This window comes from Prosopis cineraria, unplaced genomic scaffold (genome assembly GCF_029017545.1).
Source record: "Prosopis cineraria cultivar Desert tree isolate PC_DT_omini unplaced genomic scaffold, ASM2901754v1 PC9, whole genome shotgun sequence".
Lineage (NCBI taxonomy): Eukaryota > Viridiplantae > Streptophyta > Magnoliopsida > Fabales > Fabaceae > Prosopis > Prosopis cineraria.
In genome coordinates, this window is record NW_026555340.1 from 11,561,808 (window position 1) to 11,581,482 (window position 19,675).

The following is a 19,675-nucleotide window of genomic DNA, read 5'->3' on the forward strand; positions in this document are numbered from 1 at the left end:
TACATTATCCACCTAGGAGCTATGAAGATGTACCAATATGTGAAGTGTTACTAGTGGTGGCTAGGAATGAAAAGAGATGTGACAAAGTTTGTTGTAAGGTGTTTAACCTGTTAGAAGGTAAAGATCAAACATCAGAGGCTGGTTGGGACATTACATCCATTAGAGATACCTAAGTGGAAAGGGGACAGCATTTCTATGGATTTCATCTCCAAATTGCCAAGAACTCAATCAGGGCATGATGTGTAATGTCTGTCTTGACATTATCAGGACAACAATCATACACACCATTGTAATAACTAGGATTAGATAAAATCCCAAGAAGAAGTTATCACAACCTAAGGGTTTAAAAGATAATTAGTTTAAAACAATCGGATCCTTAGAAAATCCATTTTTTTAAAATAGTATTTGAGCTCAACCATAGTTAGAAATCAAATAAATACAAATACGCAAGCATAGAAATCAAATATCCTTCAAAACAGGTTGAAGCAAGACTTTTCTAAAAAATTTGGCCCGTTCACTGCAGCGTAAGCCACGCCTATTGTGGTGGATGGCACAGAGGGACGAATCCCTCAAAAGGCACCTGCGCTGCGATGCAAACTACCATACACCGCGGCTTACACCTATTGTTATGATAGCAAATTACTCATGATAGCACTTTGAACTTTCAGAGCATGCCGTTTTGCCATTTGACATTTAATTGGGTAGTGTCTACATGGAGATCTTCGAGCCCTTTAGCTAATGGTACTATCTTACACTTAACTGATCATCCATTAAAAAGATAGACACCTGAACCCTAAAATGGTTCATTTCTACCTAAAACACATATAAAGTTGTCCAACTCACAATGCCTAATGCCATTAGCTCCAGAGACACTTTAACCACCTCAAATGGACCACCCACAACATAATAAAACAATCATATCATACAATTAAGCATTCACACTCAAAATGACCACCAAACTCCCATTTGACAATAATACAAAGGGGTGGAAAACTTTAGCACACATATCAACTTGGTCATTTTGGCACATAATCACTTCAAATTCGTCACTTATAATTGTAACTTGGCCAAGCACACACACTTAATCCACAACATCAACCTTAGACCAAGATACGTTATGCTTATCATAAATTTGTAAAAGTGATAACTAAAATAATGTCGTGTTCCTAAGTTGGCATTATAACATAGCATATTCGTTACAAACCCAAGAAGAAAAGGGAAGAGATATACAACTATTTCTCTTTACTCTTCAGTCGCCCTTTCCTTCCCTTGCCCTTAAAGCCCTCAACTGTAAAATATAAACCAGGGTGAGATAATATTTTAGTAACAGAATAATTCATTCTATTAATTAACATGCACAACCATAAGGGAGTAAGACGTTTAACTACCATAAATATACTTTTAACATATTCAAGATAATCTTTTTATTTTTATTGTAGCATATTCAACAATTCCTTTTTATAAACACCAAGTATTGACTTACTAACATGATCCTTCTACCATCCGAGCCTTTCATATACCCCGACTGAAAACCATAGGCTTTTAGGGTGGACCATGCCCTTTATACTGGTTTGAGCTTACCTTCAATAGTAAGATCACCTAGCCACAGGTAGGTTTCCTATTCCTATTTTGACTATGATCTCCCACTATTACCCACGATTTGGGTGCTGTTACTCCAACATGCATCATTAATGCTAAGGAGCATCACTCTCTATGCTGTATCTCGCAAGGATATATGATAGGAAATTAGTCGCTTATCCTCAAAATTACACTAAAGCTAACCCTAATGCAATATAGGGCCAACCCTAGGTCATCTCCCAAGGAATGGTTTTAAGTCTAATTGAAAGTTATCTAGTGAAATAAATCAACCAAAGTTTGTAGGAATTTAGTTACCTAGCTAATTATCTAAACTAATTACCTAATATGCAAGTAATTAAAATGCTAGTGAAAGTGAGTGAAATGAACTTCCCTTTTACAATAATGGAACCCTAGAGATTAGTTGATTTTGGACTCATTATCTTCTCATGATTAGGCTAAGTTTAGCTTCCCTTTCCTCTTGACTAAAGCTGTCATGACTTAAGAAAATTATCCTAAGCCAATTAACCTAATTAGCTAACCTCCCTAGGTCTTAGATTAAAGTCCCTAGTTCAATTAACCAATTGGTGAAGACATTAGCCAAGTGATTCACTCAAAATCCTCTCTCAACAGCCATGGTCAAACACATAAATTGAGCAACCACAAGATTATGTCAAGCTACTCAACAACACAAGCATTAACACCACAAGATTATGCAATATTAACACAAGAAATTCACTAATTGAAAAACACAAGATTATGTGCCAAACAAAGAGTGGCAAAATTCAGTCATGGCTGTCCAAGGAAGAAATTAAATGAAACAATCCTCTCTCTTTACATCAACATCAAATTCAAATTAGAATTTATAAGCTAAGATGATTAACCCTAGATTAAGGAATCTAACCATCTAGTAAAAAGAGAAGAGGATAGGAAAAAAAGAACTTAGCCAATTTGAAGCTCAAGACTCATCCTCCATCTTCATCTCTCTAGGATTCCACAAAGAAACTTAGCCAATCTTCATCTTCAAGAACCCTAGTGATTGCTTGTGAAGGCCAAACTCCATAGCTCTTGAATGATGAAAATGAGCTTCAATCCTTGTGAAAATGGAAGGGATGGAACGAAAATGAAGAGAGGAGAAGAATGGTATGAGTTTTGTGGAGGTTTGGTGGCTGAAAATGGAGGTTAGGGTGCTGGAAAATGAAGAACAAAAGAGAGAAAATGAAGAACACTATGAACAAGAGAGAGAGAATGTGGAAGATGAATGAGATATGTGTTGGATCCCATTTGAGGCTTAAAATGGCGTGCTCCTTGGTGTCTCCCATCAGCTGAAGCTTAATTAAAATAAGGAAAAAGAAATTAAAATGTAAATGGGAGCCTTGTCACACTTGCAAGGTGGCAACTTCCTATTGGTTTGTAGATGATTCCAATGTGTGCCTAATTTCCCATGTGTCATCCACATCATTTTAGCTGATTTAACCCTCAAAATAATCATAATTCACGTGCAAACCATCAGCCATTGACCTCAAGGAGTGTTGACCTCAATTGCCCAATTGATGCACAAGTCACATGCCACCTATGTCACATAAATCACATAATTCAATTAAATAGCATATGATATAATAAAATCTAATTCATGTCCAGAATTAAATTCATAATTAGAAGGGGAATTTATTAAATTAACCAAGTTTCAGGCTGCACAAAATTATATAAAAATTTTCACACAAAGGCAAACCAAAAACTAGGACAAACTAAGACACTTAAGAAAGTGTTGACTTTTTTATTTAATTACTCCCAAACTAAAATGAATTTTAAAAATATAATTTCACCATTCATCAACTGGACATAAAATGCACTTTGTCAATTTTTCTTGTACATTTTCTCAAAAGTTCATTTTTTGGACCAAAATGCCCCTAGTGCACTGATCTTAGAAACTTAGGCAAAGTTCCAAATCTAATGCAATGTGTGCACTTGAAGGTGATAAATCATTAATAAAATGGTCCTAATTGACAAATAAAAGTGGGTAACAAATGTGTTCTATCAATTCCCCCACACTTAGCTTTTGCACTCCGGGCAAAATCAAGTGAAAAAGGTCCCAAAAGAAACTATAAGACAAAGAAATAAGAGAAAAACATTGTTTCAAGTCACTAAAATACTAGCTCATGAACTTCTACAAATTATCAATCAATGTGGCAATAATTACGAAAGAATTATGCACATCACAAACAAACCGTTACCAAGAATCAATGTCAAAGAGTAAGCCTCTCTAGGTTAAGTGTTTGCTCTCATCACTCAAAGTGTATAAGGTATTAAATTTCACTCAAAATTTCTTAGGATAAACCCTACTATGAATTTGTAACCCTTCTACATCTCCATCACTAAATAGCACTTGCAATCAAGAATCAAATGGACTTTATTAGGTTGTGATATAGGTAATGAAAGGATGTCTAAGAAATGCATGTATATAAAAAAAATAGGGTTAGCATCAAAATAATGCTAAATCAAGATATATCCCCTTAATATGCAAAGCATAACCTAACTCAATTGAGTGAACACCTTAACACAATGAGGATGGAAAGAAATGATAAGAAATAATAAAACAAATGGAATGGATGAGCTAGGCAACTTTTTATTTTTATTTTTATTTTTTTCTTTCTTTTTTTTTTTTTTTCTTCTTTTTTTTTTTTCTTTTTCTAGCAACTTTATTTCTTTTCTTTTTGACTATATTTTTTTTTTCAAATCTATCTTTGTTGTTTTTTTTTTGGTTGCCCCTAACTCTTTGAAAACAATGGAAGTAATGGATAGAGAAATGATAATAAGCATCCACTCATTTGATCTAGGACATGCAATGAATATTAAAAAGACATATAAAAGTGTAACATGCATTCCTTGGGGAAAAATAGGGTGAATATTTTTTTTTAAGAATCAAACCAAAGGCTCAAAGTGGCTAACAAAGGATAATAAATAATAATAGGTTGGCTATTTGGCTCTTGGCTATTTTTTATGAATGCCATCTCTCATCTCCTATCAAACAAGTGCAAGATATATGGTCTTAATTAAGAAGTGAAACAAATTCTAGAGGGTAACATCACTAAGGAATTAATCACACATGAGTGTTTAGCCTCTTCCATGAAAGGGTAATATGCCACTCTAATCCATTAATTCAAGGTAAAAGAATGTTCACTTCACACCTATTCAATCCTAAAAATTACCACATCTCAAGAATCAAAATATCCATTCAAGAGCTAGGTAATTAAGTAACCTCAAACAAAACAAAACAAAGCAATTTTTTTTATTTTTTTAATTTTTTTTTTTTGCAAAACAAACAAACAAAACCAAACAAACAAAAACAAAATGTTTATTTCTCTCCCCCACACTTAAATCATGCATTGTCCTCAATGTATGTATAGACTAGTGATAAAATAAGGTGAGATCAATAATGAATGCATAACAAAAGTGTGGTCCAGAAATTTTTTTTTTTTCAAACTAAAACACAAAACAAAGAAGTCAAATAAAACAAATAAACTCTAACTTTCTTACTAGGTTCATCTCCCCCACACTTGCAATTTACTCAATCAACAAATCAAAGCATAAAGCAAAGTAAAGTAAAAAGAAAGGGTGAAGAAGATACAACCTAGTTTAAATCTCCACAAGCTCTTGAAGTTGAAATTTTCATCTTTGAGGAGTAACATGAAGCTACTCATTATCATCTTCATTCCAAGCATCTTAGGTGGAGGCTCAAGATCAATTTGTAATGGCTCCAAGATGTATGGTGTAGAATCTTTCATAACTTTATGTGGTTGATCATCTTCATGGTTAGCCAAGGTCTCTTCCATTGCAATGATAAATCCTCTAAGTACATGGGGGTTCTTGGCCATATCATCATTTAGACCTATAAAATCAACAAAGAACCCTTCCTCAAGCATATTGGGTTCTAAAGAAGTGCACTCATGATTAATTTCACTCAAACATACATCATCAATTATTTTGATCAAGTAAATGATTGCTACTATTTTCAAGCACAAATGAATTAATTTCTAAACAAATAGGGCATGGAGAATCATGTGAACAATCACAAGTGAATAGGAAATTAGAACAAGTACTATGAAACACAGCCAACTCATCATCAAAATCATCAAGCATTAAATCAATATTATTCTCATTACTATTTGGCTTTGTAAAATCAATTCCTTGATTTTCAACCTCCTTGTCATCTTGAGTTATTTTCAATTCCTTGTTCAAATCCTTAGTAGGAGCTACAGCCTTTTCAAGTTGAGCAAGTTCCTCTTTGAAATCAAGAGATGGTTTGGCTACATTGCCTTGTTCACCTACAAAAGAAGGTAAACAACCTTTCTCAAGCACATCATGGTTAGAAGAAACAAGTGCATGTGCACTATTAACAATATCACAAGAAGGAATTGGAATTTCAAGCATACAAGATACATCATCGCCACCATCAACATCCATTTCATTTTCTTTATTCAAGCTAAGTGAAGAGTCAACACTTTCAATGATATTTGAATTTAAATCAAGAGAATTATCATGTGAACTCAAAGTGTTTTTCTCCCAAGGGTATACTTTTTCACAATATGATTCATGCTCAAACATCCAAGGTGATTCAACTATAATTTCTTCATCTACGTCATCATCATTTAAATCATTATGCTCATCATTAGATAAAGTCAAATGTGAAGAGAATCAACCTCAATAGGAATAGGAGAAATTACCTCTTGAAGTAAGGGTTGGATTGACTCCTTCTCTTTTGGAGATTGAGTGGCTTGAGGTGTATTTATATTCTCAATAGCTTCATGAGACTTTTTGTGTGTCTTCAACTTGAAACTTTTTGTGTCTCTCTTCAACTTGAAAACATGTAATTTCTACTCTTGTGAGGCTTGGGCTACTCCATGTGGTTACAATATCCTTTTAGAATAGGACAATCATAATAGAAGTGGGAGATAGCCTCACATGCACACAATAAAATTTACCCCTTTGTGCATATAATTTTTCTAGATGCTCAATGTCAATGGATGGTGTACGCTCAACATGAGTGCTTAGATTGGATTCAAAACTCATGGGATTGAAAAATTCATAATTGTGACTTGGATGGAAATGATCATGATATGGGGTGGATAATCAAAGTTTTATTGTTGAAATTGATTATGGAAATGGAATGTATGGTCAATGTTAAGCGCTGGAAATGGATGGGAATGGATGTCAAATGAATGATGGAATAAATCATGATCATGAAACCAAGCCATAAAATGCAATGAAATTTATATCCACAAGCAATGATTCAAATTCAAGCTCAAAATGATGGAAAGACCAAGGAAGCTCAAATGATATGCCCTTTGCAAGTGTATGAGTGGAAATGCAAGCAAACAAAAATCAAGAGAAATTTTTTTTTCTTTTTTTTTCTATTAGAATTAAAAACAATAAAAATCAAAAAAAAATCAAAAACACACCAAACAAGTAGAAAGAGAGTTAGAAATGCTCATCAAGAAGCTTTGACAATTCTGGAATTTGCACAGTAGGCTTTGCTGGAGATAGTGAACTTGTGGATTTTTTAGCAGCCAATCCATATGAGAAATTCACCTGAACTTTTATGAGATACACAAGAGATATTCAGAAAAATTATATAAAACTTTCAGATTACAAATCCCTCCCAATCGTTCCCAGAATTTTTCACAAGTTGGTCCACAGGTCTGGAGAAACAGATTTCGTCCAGAAGACCTTCAGAGCTTCTAACAAACTTTCAAATAGGAAAATGGAAAAATTGAAGAAAATCCTAAACACAAGAAACAATATAAGACAGTGATAAGAAAATGAAACTCAAATCAATCAATTTGAACGCACAAAGAAGATATGCTAACTCAAAGTTGAAACAGGGTTTGGAAATCCTCTGTAATGGCTCCCTGGACCTTGTTAGATTGTAAAATTTCCACAGGACACTTCCCAAGTCCAAAATTGACCAAACCAATTTTAAAGTGAAGCTAAGATATAGAGCTTTCAATGAAATAAATTTCAAGTTCAAATTCCCTCAGACTCATTCCCAGTTAATTTTTCAATTTCAACAGAGACACTAGAAACAGAGTATTTTCAGCTCTACAAAACCAACCAACGAAAATTGCACTTTTTTTTTTCAAAAACAGAATAAAAACACTCAAACAAACAAAAACACTAAACAAAACACAAAACTAAATTTTTTTATAATTTTTCAAAAATTTTCCAGGAACACTAAAAATGTAGGTACTTTTAGAATTAAACTTTTAGCAACGGCGCCAAAATTTTGATAGGAAATTAGTCGCTTATCCTCAAAATTACACTAAAGCTAACCCTAATGCAATATAGGGCCAACCCTAGGTCATCTCCCAAGGAATGGTTTTAAGTCTAATTGAAAGTTATCTAGTGAAATAAATCAACCAAAGTTTGTAGGAATTTAGTTACCTAGCTAATTATCTAAACTAATTACCTAATGTGTGAGTAATTAAAATGCTAGTGAAAGTGAGTGAAATGAACTTCCCTTTTCGCAATAATGGAACCCTAGAGATTAGTTGATTTTGGATTCATTATCTTCTCATGATTAGGCTAAGTTTAGCTTCCCTTTCCTCTTGACTAAAGCTGTCATGACTTAAGAAAATTATCCAAAGCCAATTAACCTAATTAACTAACCTCCCCTTAGATTAACCAATTGGTGAAGACATTAGCCAAGTGATTCATTCAAAATCCTCTCTCAACAGCCATGGTCAAACACATAAATTGAGCAACCACAAGATTATGTCAAGCTACTCAACAACACAAGCATTAACACCACAAGATTATGCAATATTAACACAGAAATTCACTAATTGAAAAACACAAGATTATGTGCCAAACAAAGAGTGGCAAAATTCAGTCATGGCTGTCCAAGGAAGAAATTAAATGAAACAATCTTCTCTCTTTACATCAACATCAAATTCAAATTAGAATTTATAAGCTAAGATGATTAAACCCTAGATTAAGGAATCTAACCATCTAGTAAAAAGAGAAGAGGATAGGAAACAAAAGAACTTAGCCAATTTGAAGCTCAAGACTCATCCTCCATCTTCATCTCTCTAGGATTCCACAAAGAAACTTAGCCAATCTTCATCTTCAAGAACCCTAGTGATTGCTTGTGAAGGCCAAACTCCATAGCTCTTGAATGATGAAAATGAGCTTCAATCCTTGTGAAAATGGAAGGGATGGAACGAAAATGAAGAGAGAAGAAGAATGGTATGAGTTTTGTGGAGGTTTGGTGGCTGAAAATGGAGGTTAGGGTGCTGGAAAATGAAGAACAAAAAAGAGAAAATGAAGAACACTATGAACAAGAGAGAGAGAATGTGGAAGATGAATGAGATATGTGTTGGATCCCATTTGAGGCTTAAAATGGCGTGCTCCTTGGTGTCTCCCATCAGCTGAAGCTTAATTAAAATAAGGAAAAAGAAATTAAAATGTAAATGGGAGCCTTGTCACACTTGCAAGGTGGCAACTTCTTATTGGTTTGTAGATGATTCCAATGTGTGCCTAATTTCCCATGTGTCATCCACATCATTTTAGCTGATTTAACCTCTCAAAATAATCATAATTCACGTGCAAACCATCAGCCATTGACCTCAAGGAGTGTTGACCTCAATTGCCCAATTGATGCACAAGTCACATGCCACCTATGTCACATAAATCACATAATTCAATTAAATACCATATGATATAATAAAATCTAATTCATGTCCAGAATTAAATTCATATTTAGAAGGGGGAATTTATTAAATTAACCAAGTTTCAGGCTGCACAAAATTATATAAAAATTTTCACACAAAGGCAAACCAAAAACTAGGACAAACTAAGACACTTAAGAAAGTGTTGACTTTTTATTTAATTACTCCCAAACTAAAATGAATTTTAAAAATATAATTTCACCATTCATCAACTGGACATAAAATGCACTTTGTCAATTTTTCTTGTACATTTTCTCAAAAGTTCATTTTTTGGACCAAAATGCCCCTAGTGCACTGATCTTAGAAACTTAGGCAAAGTTCCAAATCTAATGCAATGTGTGCACTTGAAGGTGATAAATAATTAATAAAATGGTCCTAATTGACAAATAAAAGTGGGTAACAAATGTGTTCTATCAATTCCCCACACTTAGCTTTTGCACTCCGGGCAAAATCAAGTGAAAAAGGTCCCAAAAGAAACTATAAGACAAAGAAATAAGAGAAAAACATTGTTTCAAGTCACTAAAATACTAGCTCATGAACTTCTACAAATTATCAATTAATGTGGCAATAATTACGAAAGAATTATGCACATCACAAACAAACCGTTACCAAGAATCAATGTCAAAGAGTAAGCCTCTCTAGGTTAAGTGTTTGCTCTCATCACTCAAAGTGTATAAGGTATTAAATTTCACTCAAAATTTCTTAGGATAAACCCTACTATGAATTTGTAACCCTTCTACATCTCCATCACTAAATAGCACTTGCAATCAAGAATCAAATGGACTTTATTAGGTTGTGATATAGGTAATGAAAGGATGTCTAAGAAATGCATGTATATAAAAAAAATAGGGTTAGCATCAAAATAATGCTAAATCAAGATATATCCCCTTAATATGCAAAGCATAACCTAACTCAATTGAGTGAACACCTTAACACAATGAGGATGGAAAGAAATGATAAGAAATAATAAAACAAATGGAATGGATGAGCTAGGCAACTTTTTATTTTTATTTTTATTTTTTTCTTTCTTTTCTTTTTTTTTTCTTCTTCTTTTTTTTTCTTTTTCTAGCAACTTTATTTCTTTTCTTTTTGACTATATTTTTTTTTCAAATCTATCTTTGTTGTTTTTTTTTTTTGGTTGCCCCTAACTCTTTGAAAACAATGGAAGTAATGGATAGAGAAATGATAATAAGCATCCACTCATTTGATCTAGGACATGCAATGAATATTAAAAAGACATATAAAAGTGTAACATGCATTCCTTGGGGAAAAATAGGGTGAATATTTTTTTTTTAAGAATCAAACCAAAGGCTCAAAGTGGCTAACAAAGGATAATAAATAATAATAGGTTGGCTATTTGGCTCTTGGCTATTTTTTATGAATGCCATCTCTCATCTCCTATCAAACAAGTGCAAGATATATGGTCTTAATTAAGAAGTGAAACAAATTCTAGAGGGTAACATCACTAAGGAATTAATCACACATGAGTGTTTAGCCTCTTCCATGAAAGGGTAATATGCCACTCTAATCCATTAATTCAAGGTAAAAGAATGTTCACTTCACACCTATTCAATCCTAAAAATTACCACATCTCAAGAATCAAAATATCCATTCAAGAGCTAGGTAATTAAGTAACCTCAAACAAAACAAAACAAAGCAATTTTTTTTATTTTTTTAATAAATTTTTTTTTTTGCAAAACCAAACAAACAAAACAAAATGTTTATTTCTCTCCCCCACACTTAAATCATGCATTGTCCTCAATGTATGTATAGACTAGTGATAAAATAAGGTGAGATCAATAATGAATGCATAACAAAAGTGTGGTCCAGAAATTTTTTTTTTCAAACTAAAACACAAAACAAAGAAGTCAAATAAAGCAAATAAACTCTAACTTTCCTACTAGGTTCATCTCCCCCACACTTGCAATTTACTCAATCAACAAATCAAAGCATAAAGCAAAGTAAAGTAAAAAGAAAGGGTGAAGAAGATACAACCTAGTTTAAATCTCCACAAGCTCTTGAAGTTGAAATTTTCATCTTTGAGGAGTAACATGAAGCTACTCATTATCATCTTCATTCCAAGCATCTTAGGTGGAGGCTCAAGATCAATTTGTAATGGCTCCAAGATGTATGGTGTAGAATCTTTCATAACTTTATGTGGTTGATCATCTTCATGGTTAGCCAAGGTCTCTTCCATTGCAATGATAAATCCTCTAAGTACATGGGGGTTCTTGGCCATATCATCATTTAGACCTATAAAATCAACAAAGAACCCTTCCTCAAGCATATTGGGTTCTAAAGAAGTGCACTCATGATTAATTTCACTCAAACATACATCATCAATTATTTTATCAAGTAAATGATTGCTACTATTTTCAAGCACAAATGAATTAATTTCTAAACAAATAGGGCATGGAGAATCATGTGAACAATCACAAGTGAATAGGAAATTAGAACAAGTACTATGAAACAAAGCCAACTCATCATCAAAATCATCAAGCATTAAATCAATATTATTCTCATTACTATTTGGCTTTGTAAAATCAATTCCTTGATTTTCAACCTCCTTGTCATCTTGAGTTATTTTCAATTCCTTGTTCAAATCCTTAGTAGGAGCTACAGCCTTTTCAAGTTGAGCAAGTTCCTCTTTGAAATCAAGAGATGGTTTGGCTACATTGCCTTGTTCACCTACAAAAGAAGGTAAACAACCTTTCTCAAGCACATCATGGTTAGAAGAAACAAGTGCATGTGCACTATTAACAATATCACAAGAAGGAATTGGAATTTCAAGCATACAAGATACATCATCGCCACCATCAACATCCATTTCATTTTCTTTATTCAAGCTAAGTGAAGAGTCAACACTTTCAATGATATTTGAATTTAAATCAAGAGAATTATCATGTGAACTCAAAGTGTTTTTCTCCCAAGGGTATACTTTTTCACAATATGATTCATGCTCAAACATCCAAGGTGATTCAACTATAATTTCTTCATCTACGTCATCATCATTTAAATCATTATGCTCATCATTAGATAAAGTCAAATGTGAAGAAGAATCAACCTCAATAGGAATAGGAGAAATTACCTCTTGAAGTAAGGGTTGGATTGACTCCTTCTCTTTTGGAGATTGAGTGGCTTGAGGTGTATTTATATTCTCAATAGCTTCATGAGCAACTTTTTGTGTGTCTTCAACTTGAAACATGTAATTTCTCTCTTGTGAGGCTTGGGCTACTCCATGTGGTTCACAATATCCTTTTAGAATAGGACAATCATAATAGAAGTGGGAGATAGCCTCACAATGCACACAATAAAATTTACCCCTTTGTGCATATAATTTTTCTAGATGCTCAATGTCAATGGATGGTGTACGCTCAACATGAGTGCTTAGATTGGATTCAAAACTCATGGGATTGAAAAATTCATAATTGTGACTTGGATGGAAATGATCATGATATGGGGGTGGATAATCAAAGTTATATTGTTGAAATTGATTATGGAAATGGGATGTATGGTCAATGTTAAGCGCTGGAAATGGATGGGAATGGATGTCAAATGAATGATGGAATGAATCATGATCATGAAACCAAGCCATAAAATGCAATGAAATTTATATCCACAAGCAATGATTCAAATTCAAGCTCAAAATGATGGAAAGACCAAGGAAGCTCAAATGATATGCCCTTTGCAAGTGTATGAGTGGAAATGCAAGCAAACAAAAATCAAGAGAAATTTTTTTTTCTTTTTTTTTCTATTAGAATTAAAAACAATAAAAATCAAAAAAAATCAAAAACAACACCAAACAAGTAGAAAGAGAGTTAGAAATGCTCAATCAAGAAGCTTTGACAATTCTGGAATTTGCACAGTAGGCTTTCTGGAGATAGTGAACTTGTGGATTTTTTAGCAGCCAATCCATATGAGAAATTCACCTGAAACTTTTATGAGATACACAAGAGATATTCAGAAAAATTATATAAAACTTTCAGATTACAAATCCCTCCCAATCGTTCCCAGAATTTTTCACAAGTTGGTCCACAGGTCTGGAGAAACAGGATTTCGTCCAGAAGACCTTCAGAGCTTCTAACAAACTTTCAAATAGGAAAATGGAAAAATTGAAGAAAATCCTAAACACAAGAAACAAATATAAGACAGTGATAAGAAAAATGAAACTCAAATCAATCAATTTGAACGCACAAAGAGGAAGATATGCTAACTCAAAGTTGAAACAGGGTTTTGGGAATCCTCTGTAATGGCTCCCTGGACCTTGTTAGATTGTAAAATTTCCACAGGACACTTCCCACGTCCAAAATTGACCAAACCAATTTTAAAGTGAAGCTAAGATATAGAGCTTTCAATGAAATAAATTTCAAGTTCAAATTCCCTCAGACTCATTCCCAGTTAATTTTTCAATTTCAGACAGAGACACTAGAAACAGAGTATTTTCAGCTCTACACCAAACCAACGAAAATTGCACTAATTTTTTTTTTTCAAAACAGAATAAAAACACTCAAAACACACAAAAAACACTAAACAAAACACAAAACACAAATTTTTATAATTTTTCAAAAAATTTTCCAGGAACACTAAAAATGTAAATTAGGTACTAAACAACCTTAGAATTAAACTTAAACCATTCCCCGGCAACGGCGCCAAAATTTTGATAGGAAATTAGTCGCTTATCCTCAAAATTACACTAAAGCTAACCCTAATGCAATATAGGGCCAACCCTAGGTCATCTCCCAAGGAATGGTTTTAAGTCTAATTGAAAGTTATCTAGTGAAATAAATCAACCAAAGTTTGTAGGAATTTAGTTATCTAGCTAATTATCTAAACTAATTACCTAATATGCAAGTAATTAAAATGCTAGTGAAAGTGAGTGAAATGAACTTCCCTTTTTACAATAATGGAACCCTAGAGATTAGTTGATTTTGGACTCATTATCTTCTCATGATTAGGCTAAGTTTAGCTTCCCTTTCCTCTTGACTAAAGCTGTCATGACTTAAGAAAATTATCCTAAGCCAATTAACCTAATTAGCTAACCTCCCTAGGTCTTAGATTAAAGTCCCTAGTTCAATTAACCAATTGGTGAAGACATTAGCCAAGTGATTCATTCAAAATCCTCTCTCAACAGCCATGGTCAAACACATAAATTGAGCAACCACAAGATTATGTCAAGCTACTCAACAACACAAGCATTAACACCACAAGATTATGCAATATTAACACAAGAAATTCACTAATTGAAAAACACAAGATTATGTGCCAAACAAAGAGTGGCAAAATTCAGTCATGGCTGTCCAAGGAAGAAATTAAATGAAACAATCCTCTCTCTTTACATCAACATCAAATTCAAATTAGAATTTATAAGCTAAGATGATTAAACCCTAGATTAAGGAATCTAACCATCTAGTAAAAAGAGAAGAGGATAGGAAACAAAAGAACTTAGCCAATTTGAAGCTCAAGACTCATCCTCCATCTTCATCTCTCTAGGATTCCACAAAGAAACTTAGCCAATCTTCATCTTCAAGAACCCTAGTGATTGCTTGTGAAGGCCAAACTCCATAGCTCTTGAATGATGAAATGAGCTTCAATCCTTGTGAAAATGGAAGGGATGGAACGAAAATGAAGAGAGGAGAAGAATGGTATGAGTTTTGTGGAGGTTTGGTGGCTGAAAATGGAGGTTAGGGTGCTGGAAAATGAAGAAAAAAGAGAGAAAATGAAGAACACTATGAACAAGAGAGAGAGAATGTGGAAGATGAATGAGATATGTGTTGGATCCCATTTGAGGCTTAAAATGGCGTGCTCCTTGGTGTCTCCCATCAGCTGAAGCTTAATTAAAATAAGGAAAAAGAAATTAAAATGTAAATGGGAGCCTTGTCACACTTGCAAGGTGGCAACTTCCTATTGGTTTGTAGATGATTCCAATGTGTGCCTAATTTCCCATGTGTCATCCACATCATTTTAGCTGATTTAACCTCTCAAAATAATCATAATTCACGTGCAAACCATCAGCCATTGACCTCAAGGAGTGTTGACCTCAATTGCCCAATTGATGCACAAGTCACATGCCACCTATGTCACATAAATCACATAATTCAATTAAATACCATATGATATAATAAAATCTAATTCATGTCCAGAATTAAATTCATATTTAGAAGGGGAATTTATTAAATTAACCAAGTTTCAGGCTGCACAAAATTATATAAAAATTTTCACACAAAGGCAAACCAAAAACTAGGACAAACTAAGACACTTAAGAAAGTGTTGACTTTTTTATTTAATTACTCCCAAACTAAAATGAATTTTAAAAATATAATTTCACCATTCATCAACTGGACATAAAATGCACTTTGTCAATTTTTCTTGTACATTTTCTCAAAAGTTCATTTTTTGGACCAAAATGCCCCTAGTGCACTGATCTTAGAAACTTAGGCAAAGTTCCAAATCTAATGCAATGTGTGCACTTGAAGGTGATAAATAATTAATAAAATGGTCCTAATTGACAAATAAAAGTGGGTAACAAATGTGTTCTATCAATTCCCCCACACTTAGCTTTTGCACTCCGGGCAAAATCAAGTGAAAAAGGTCCCAAAAGAAACTATAAGACAAAGAAATAAGAGAAAAACATTGTTTCAAGTCACTAAAATACTAGCTCATGAACTTCTACAAATTATCAATCAATGTGGCAATAATTACGAAAGAATTATGCACATCACAAACAAACCGTTACCAAGAATCAATGTCAAAGAGTAAGCCTCTCTAGGTTAAGTGTTTGCTCTCATCACTCAAAGTGTATAAGGTATTAAATTTCACTCAAAATTTCTTAGGATAAACCCTACTATGAATTTGTAACCCTTCTACATCTCCATCACTAAATAGCACTTGCAATCAAGAATCAAATGGACTTTATTAGGTTGTGATATAGGTAATGAAAGGATGTCTAAGAAATGCATGTATATAAAAAAAATAGGGTTAGCATCAAAATAATGCTAAATCAAGATATATCCCCTTAATATGCAAAGCATAACCTAACTCAATTGAGTGAACACCTTAACACAATGAGGATGGAAAGAAATGATAAGAAATAATAAAACAAATGGAATGGATGAGCTAGGCAACTTTTTATTTTTATTTTTATTTTTTTTTTCTTTTTTTTTTTTTTTCTTCTTTTTTTTTCTTTTTCTAGCAACTTTATTTCTTTTCTTTTTGACTATATTTTTTTTTTCAAATCTATCTTTGTTGTTTTTTTTTTTGGTTGCCCCTAACTCTTTGAAAACAATGGAAGTAATGGATAGAGAAATGATAATAAGCATCCACTCATTTGATCTAGGACATGCAATGAATATTAAAAAGACATATAAAAGTGTAACATGCATTCCTTGGGGAAAAATAGGGTGAATATTTTTTTTAAGAATCAAACCAAAGGCTCAAAGTGGCTAACAAAGGATAATAAATAATAATAGGTTGGCTATTTGGCTCTTGGCTATTTTTATGAATGCCATCTCTCATCTCCTATCAAACAAGTGCAAGATATATGGTCTTAATTAAGAAGTGAAACAAATTCTAGAGGGTAACATCACTAAGGAATTAATCACACATGAGTGTTTAGCCTCTTCCATGAAAGGGTAATATGCCACTCTAATCCATTAATTCAAGGTAAAAGAATGTTCACTTCACACCTATTCAATCCTAAAAATTACCACATCTCAAGAATCAAAATATCCATTCAAGAGCTAGGTAATTAAGTAACCTCAAACAAAACAAAACAAAGCAATTTTTTTTATTTTTTTTAATAATTTTTTTTTTTTTGCAAAACCAAACAAACAAAACAAAATGTTTATTTCTCTCCCCCACACTTAAATCATGCATTGTCCTCAATGTATGTATAGACTAGTGATAAAATAAGGTGAGATCAATAATGAATGCATAACAAAAGTGTGGTCCAGAAATTTTTTTTTTTCAAACTAAAACACAAAACAAAGAAGTCAAATAAAGCAAATAAACTCTAACTTTCCTACTAGGTTCATCTCCCCCACACTTGCAATTTACTCAATCAACAAATCAAAGCATAAAGCAAAGTAAAGTAAAAAGAAAGGGTGAAGAAGATACAACCTAGTTTAAATCTCCACAAGCTCTTGAAGTTGAAATTTTCATCTTTGAGGAGTAACATGAAGCTACTCATTATCATCTTCATTCCAAGCATCTTAGGTGGAGGCTCAAGATCAATTTGTAATGGCTCCAAGATGTATGGTGTAGAATCTTTCATAACTTTATGTGGTTGATCATCTTCATGGTTAGCCAAGGTCTCTTCCATTGCAATGATAAATCCTCTAAGTACATGGGGGTTCTTGGCCATATCATCATTTAGACCTATAAAATCAACAAAGAACCCTTCCTCAAGCATATTGGGTTCTAAAGAAGTGCACTCATGATTAATTTCACTCAAACATACATCATCAATTATTTTATCAAGTAAATGATTGCTACTATTTTCAAGCACAAATGAATTAATTTCTAAACAAATAGGGCATGGAGAATCATGTGAACAATCACAAGTGAATAGGAAATTAGAACAAGTACTATGAAACAAAGCCAACTCATCATCAAAATCATCAAGCATTAAATCAATATTATTCTCATTACTATTTGGCTTTGTAAAATCAATTCCTTGATTTTCAACCTCCTTGTCATCTTGAGTTATTTTCAATTCCTTGTTCAAATCCTTAGTAGGAGCTACAGCCTTTTCAAGTTGAGCAAGTTCCTCTTTGAAATCAAGAGATGGTTTGGCTACATTGCCTTGTTCACCTACAAAAGAAGGTAAACAACCTTTCTCAAGCACATCATGGTTAGAAGAAACAAGTGCATGTGCACTATTAACAATATCACAAGAAGGAATTGGAATTTCAAGCATACAAGATACATCATCGCCACCATCAACATCCATTTCATTTTCTTTATTCAAGCTAAGTGAAGAGTCAACACTTTCAATGATATTTGAATTTAAATCAAGAGAATTATCATGTGAACTCAAAGTGTTTTTCTCCCAAGGGTATACTTTTTCACAATATGATTCATGCTCAAACATCCAAGGTGATTCAACTATAATTTCTTCATCTACGTCATCATCATTTAAATCATTATGCTCATCATTAGATAAAGTCAAATGTGAAGAAGAATCAACCTCAATAGGAATAGGAGAAATTACCTCTTGAAGTAAGGGTTGGATTGACTCCTTCTCTTTTGGAGATTGAGTGGCTTGAGGTGTATTTATATTCTCAATAGCTTCATGAGCAACTTTTTGTGTGTCTTCAACTTGAAACATGTAATTTCTCTCTTGTGAGGCTTGGGCTACTCCATGTGGTTCACAATATCCTTTTAGAATAGGACAATCATAATAGAAGTGGGAGATAGCCTCACAATGCACACAATAAAATTTACCCCTTTGTGCATATAATTTTTCTAGATGCTCAATGTCAATGGATGGTGTACGCTCAACATGAGTGCTTAGATTGGATTCAAAACTCATGGGATTGAAAAATTCATAATTGTGACTTGGATGGAAATGATCATGATATGGGGGTGGATAATCAAAGTTATATTGTTGAAATTGATTATGGAAATGGGATGTATGGTCAATGTTAAGCGCTGGAAATGGATGGGAATGGATGTCAAATGAATGATGGAATGAATCATGATCATGAAACCAAGCCATAAAATGCAATGAAATTTATATCCACAAGCAATGATTCAAATTCAAGCTCAAAATGATGGAAAGACCAAGGAAGCTCAAATGATATGCCCTTTGCAAGTGTATGAGTGGAAATGCAAGCAAACAAAAATCAAGAGAAATTTTTTTTTTTTTTTTTTCTATTAGAATTAAAAACAATAAAAATAAAAAAAAATCAAAAACAACACCAAACAAGTAGAAAGAGAGTTAGAAATGCTCAATCAAGAAGCTTTGACAATTCTGGAATTTGCACAGTAGGCTTTCTGGAGATAGTGAACTTGTGGATTTTTTAGCAGCCAATCCATATGAGAAATTCACCTGAAACTTTTATGAGATACACAAGAGATATTCAGAAAAATTATATAAAACTTTCAGATTACAAATCCCTCCCAATCGTTCCCAGAATTTTTCACAAGTTGGTCCACAGGTCTGGAGAAACAGGATTTCGTCCAGAAGACCTTCAGAGCTTCTAACAAACTTTCAAATAGGAAAATGGAAAAATTGAAGAAAATCCTAAACACAAGAAACAAATATAAGACAGTGATAAGAAAAATGAAACTCAAATCAATCAATTTGAACGCACAAAGAGGAAGATATGCTAACTCAAAGTTGAAACAGGGTTTTGGGAATCCTCTGTAATGGC

At 33.2% G+C, this 19,675-nt stretch overlaps 2 protein-coding genes across 2 annotated transcripts; both read right to left on the reverse strand.

Annotated features, from left to right (window-relative positions):
• Nucleotides 1–8,414: 8,414 nt before the first annotated feature.
• LOC129320914 (uncharacterized) lies at nt 8,415–12,982 on the reverse strand. Its single transcript, XM_054966592.1, has 2 exons — nt 11,298–12,982; nt 8,415–9,251 (listed from the first exon to the last, which is right to left on the reverse strand). Exons 1-2 carry the CDS (start codon nt 12,895–12,897, stop codon nt 9,241–9,243), a joined length of 1,611 nt encoding a protein of 536 aa, XP_054822567.1. The 5' UTR covers nt 12,898–12,982; the 3' UTR covers nt 8,415–9,240.
• Nucleotides 12,983–15,085: 2,103 nt separating this feature from the next.
• LOC129320021 (uncharacterized) lies at nt 15,086–19,152 on the reverse strand. The gene is made up of 2 exons (XM_054965148.1): nt 17,418–19,152; nt 15,086–15,374 (listed from the first exon to the last, which is right to left on the reverse strand). Exons 1-2 carry the CDS (start codon nt 19,015–19,017, stop codon nt 15,364–15,366), a joined length of 1,611 nt encoding a protein of 536 aa, XP_054821123.1. The 5' UTR covers nt 19,018–19,152; the 3' UTR covers nt 15,086–15,363.
• Between the last annotated feature and the right edge of the window lie 523 nt (nt 19,153–19,675).

Bases quoted from the DNA above. Each gene is read 5' to 3' on its own strand.
- LOC129320914 (XM_054966592.1), bottom strand. From the start codon at position 12,897: ATGGCTTGGTTTCATGATCATGATTCATTCCATCATTCATTTGACATC.
- LOC129320021 (XM_054965148.1), bottom strand. From the start codon at position 19,017: ATGGCTTGGTTTCATGATCATGATTCATTCCATCATTCATTTGACATC.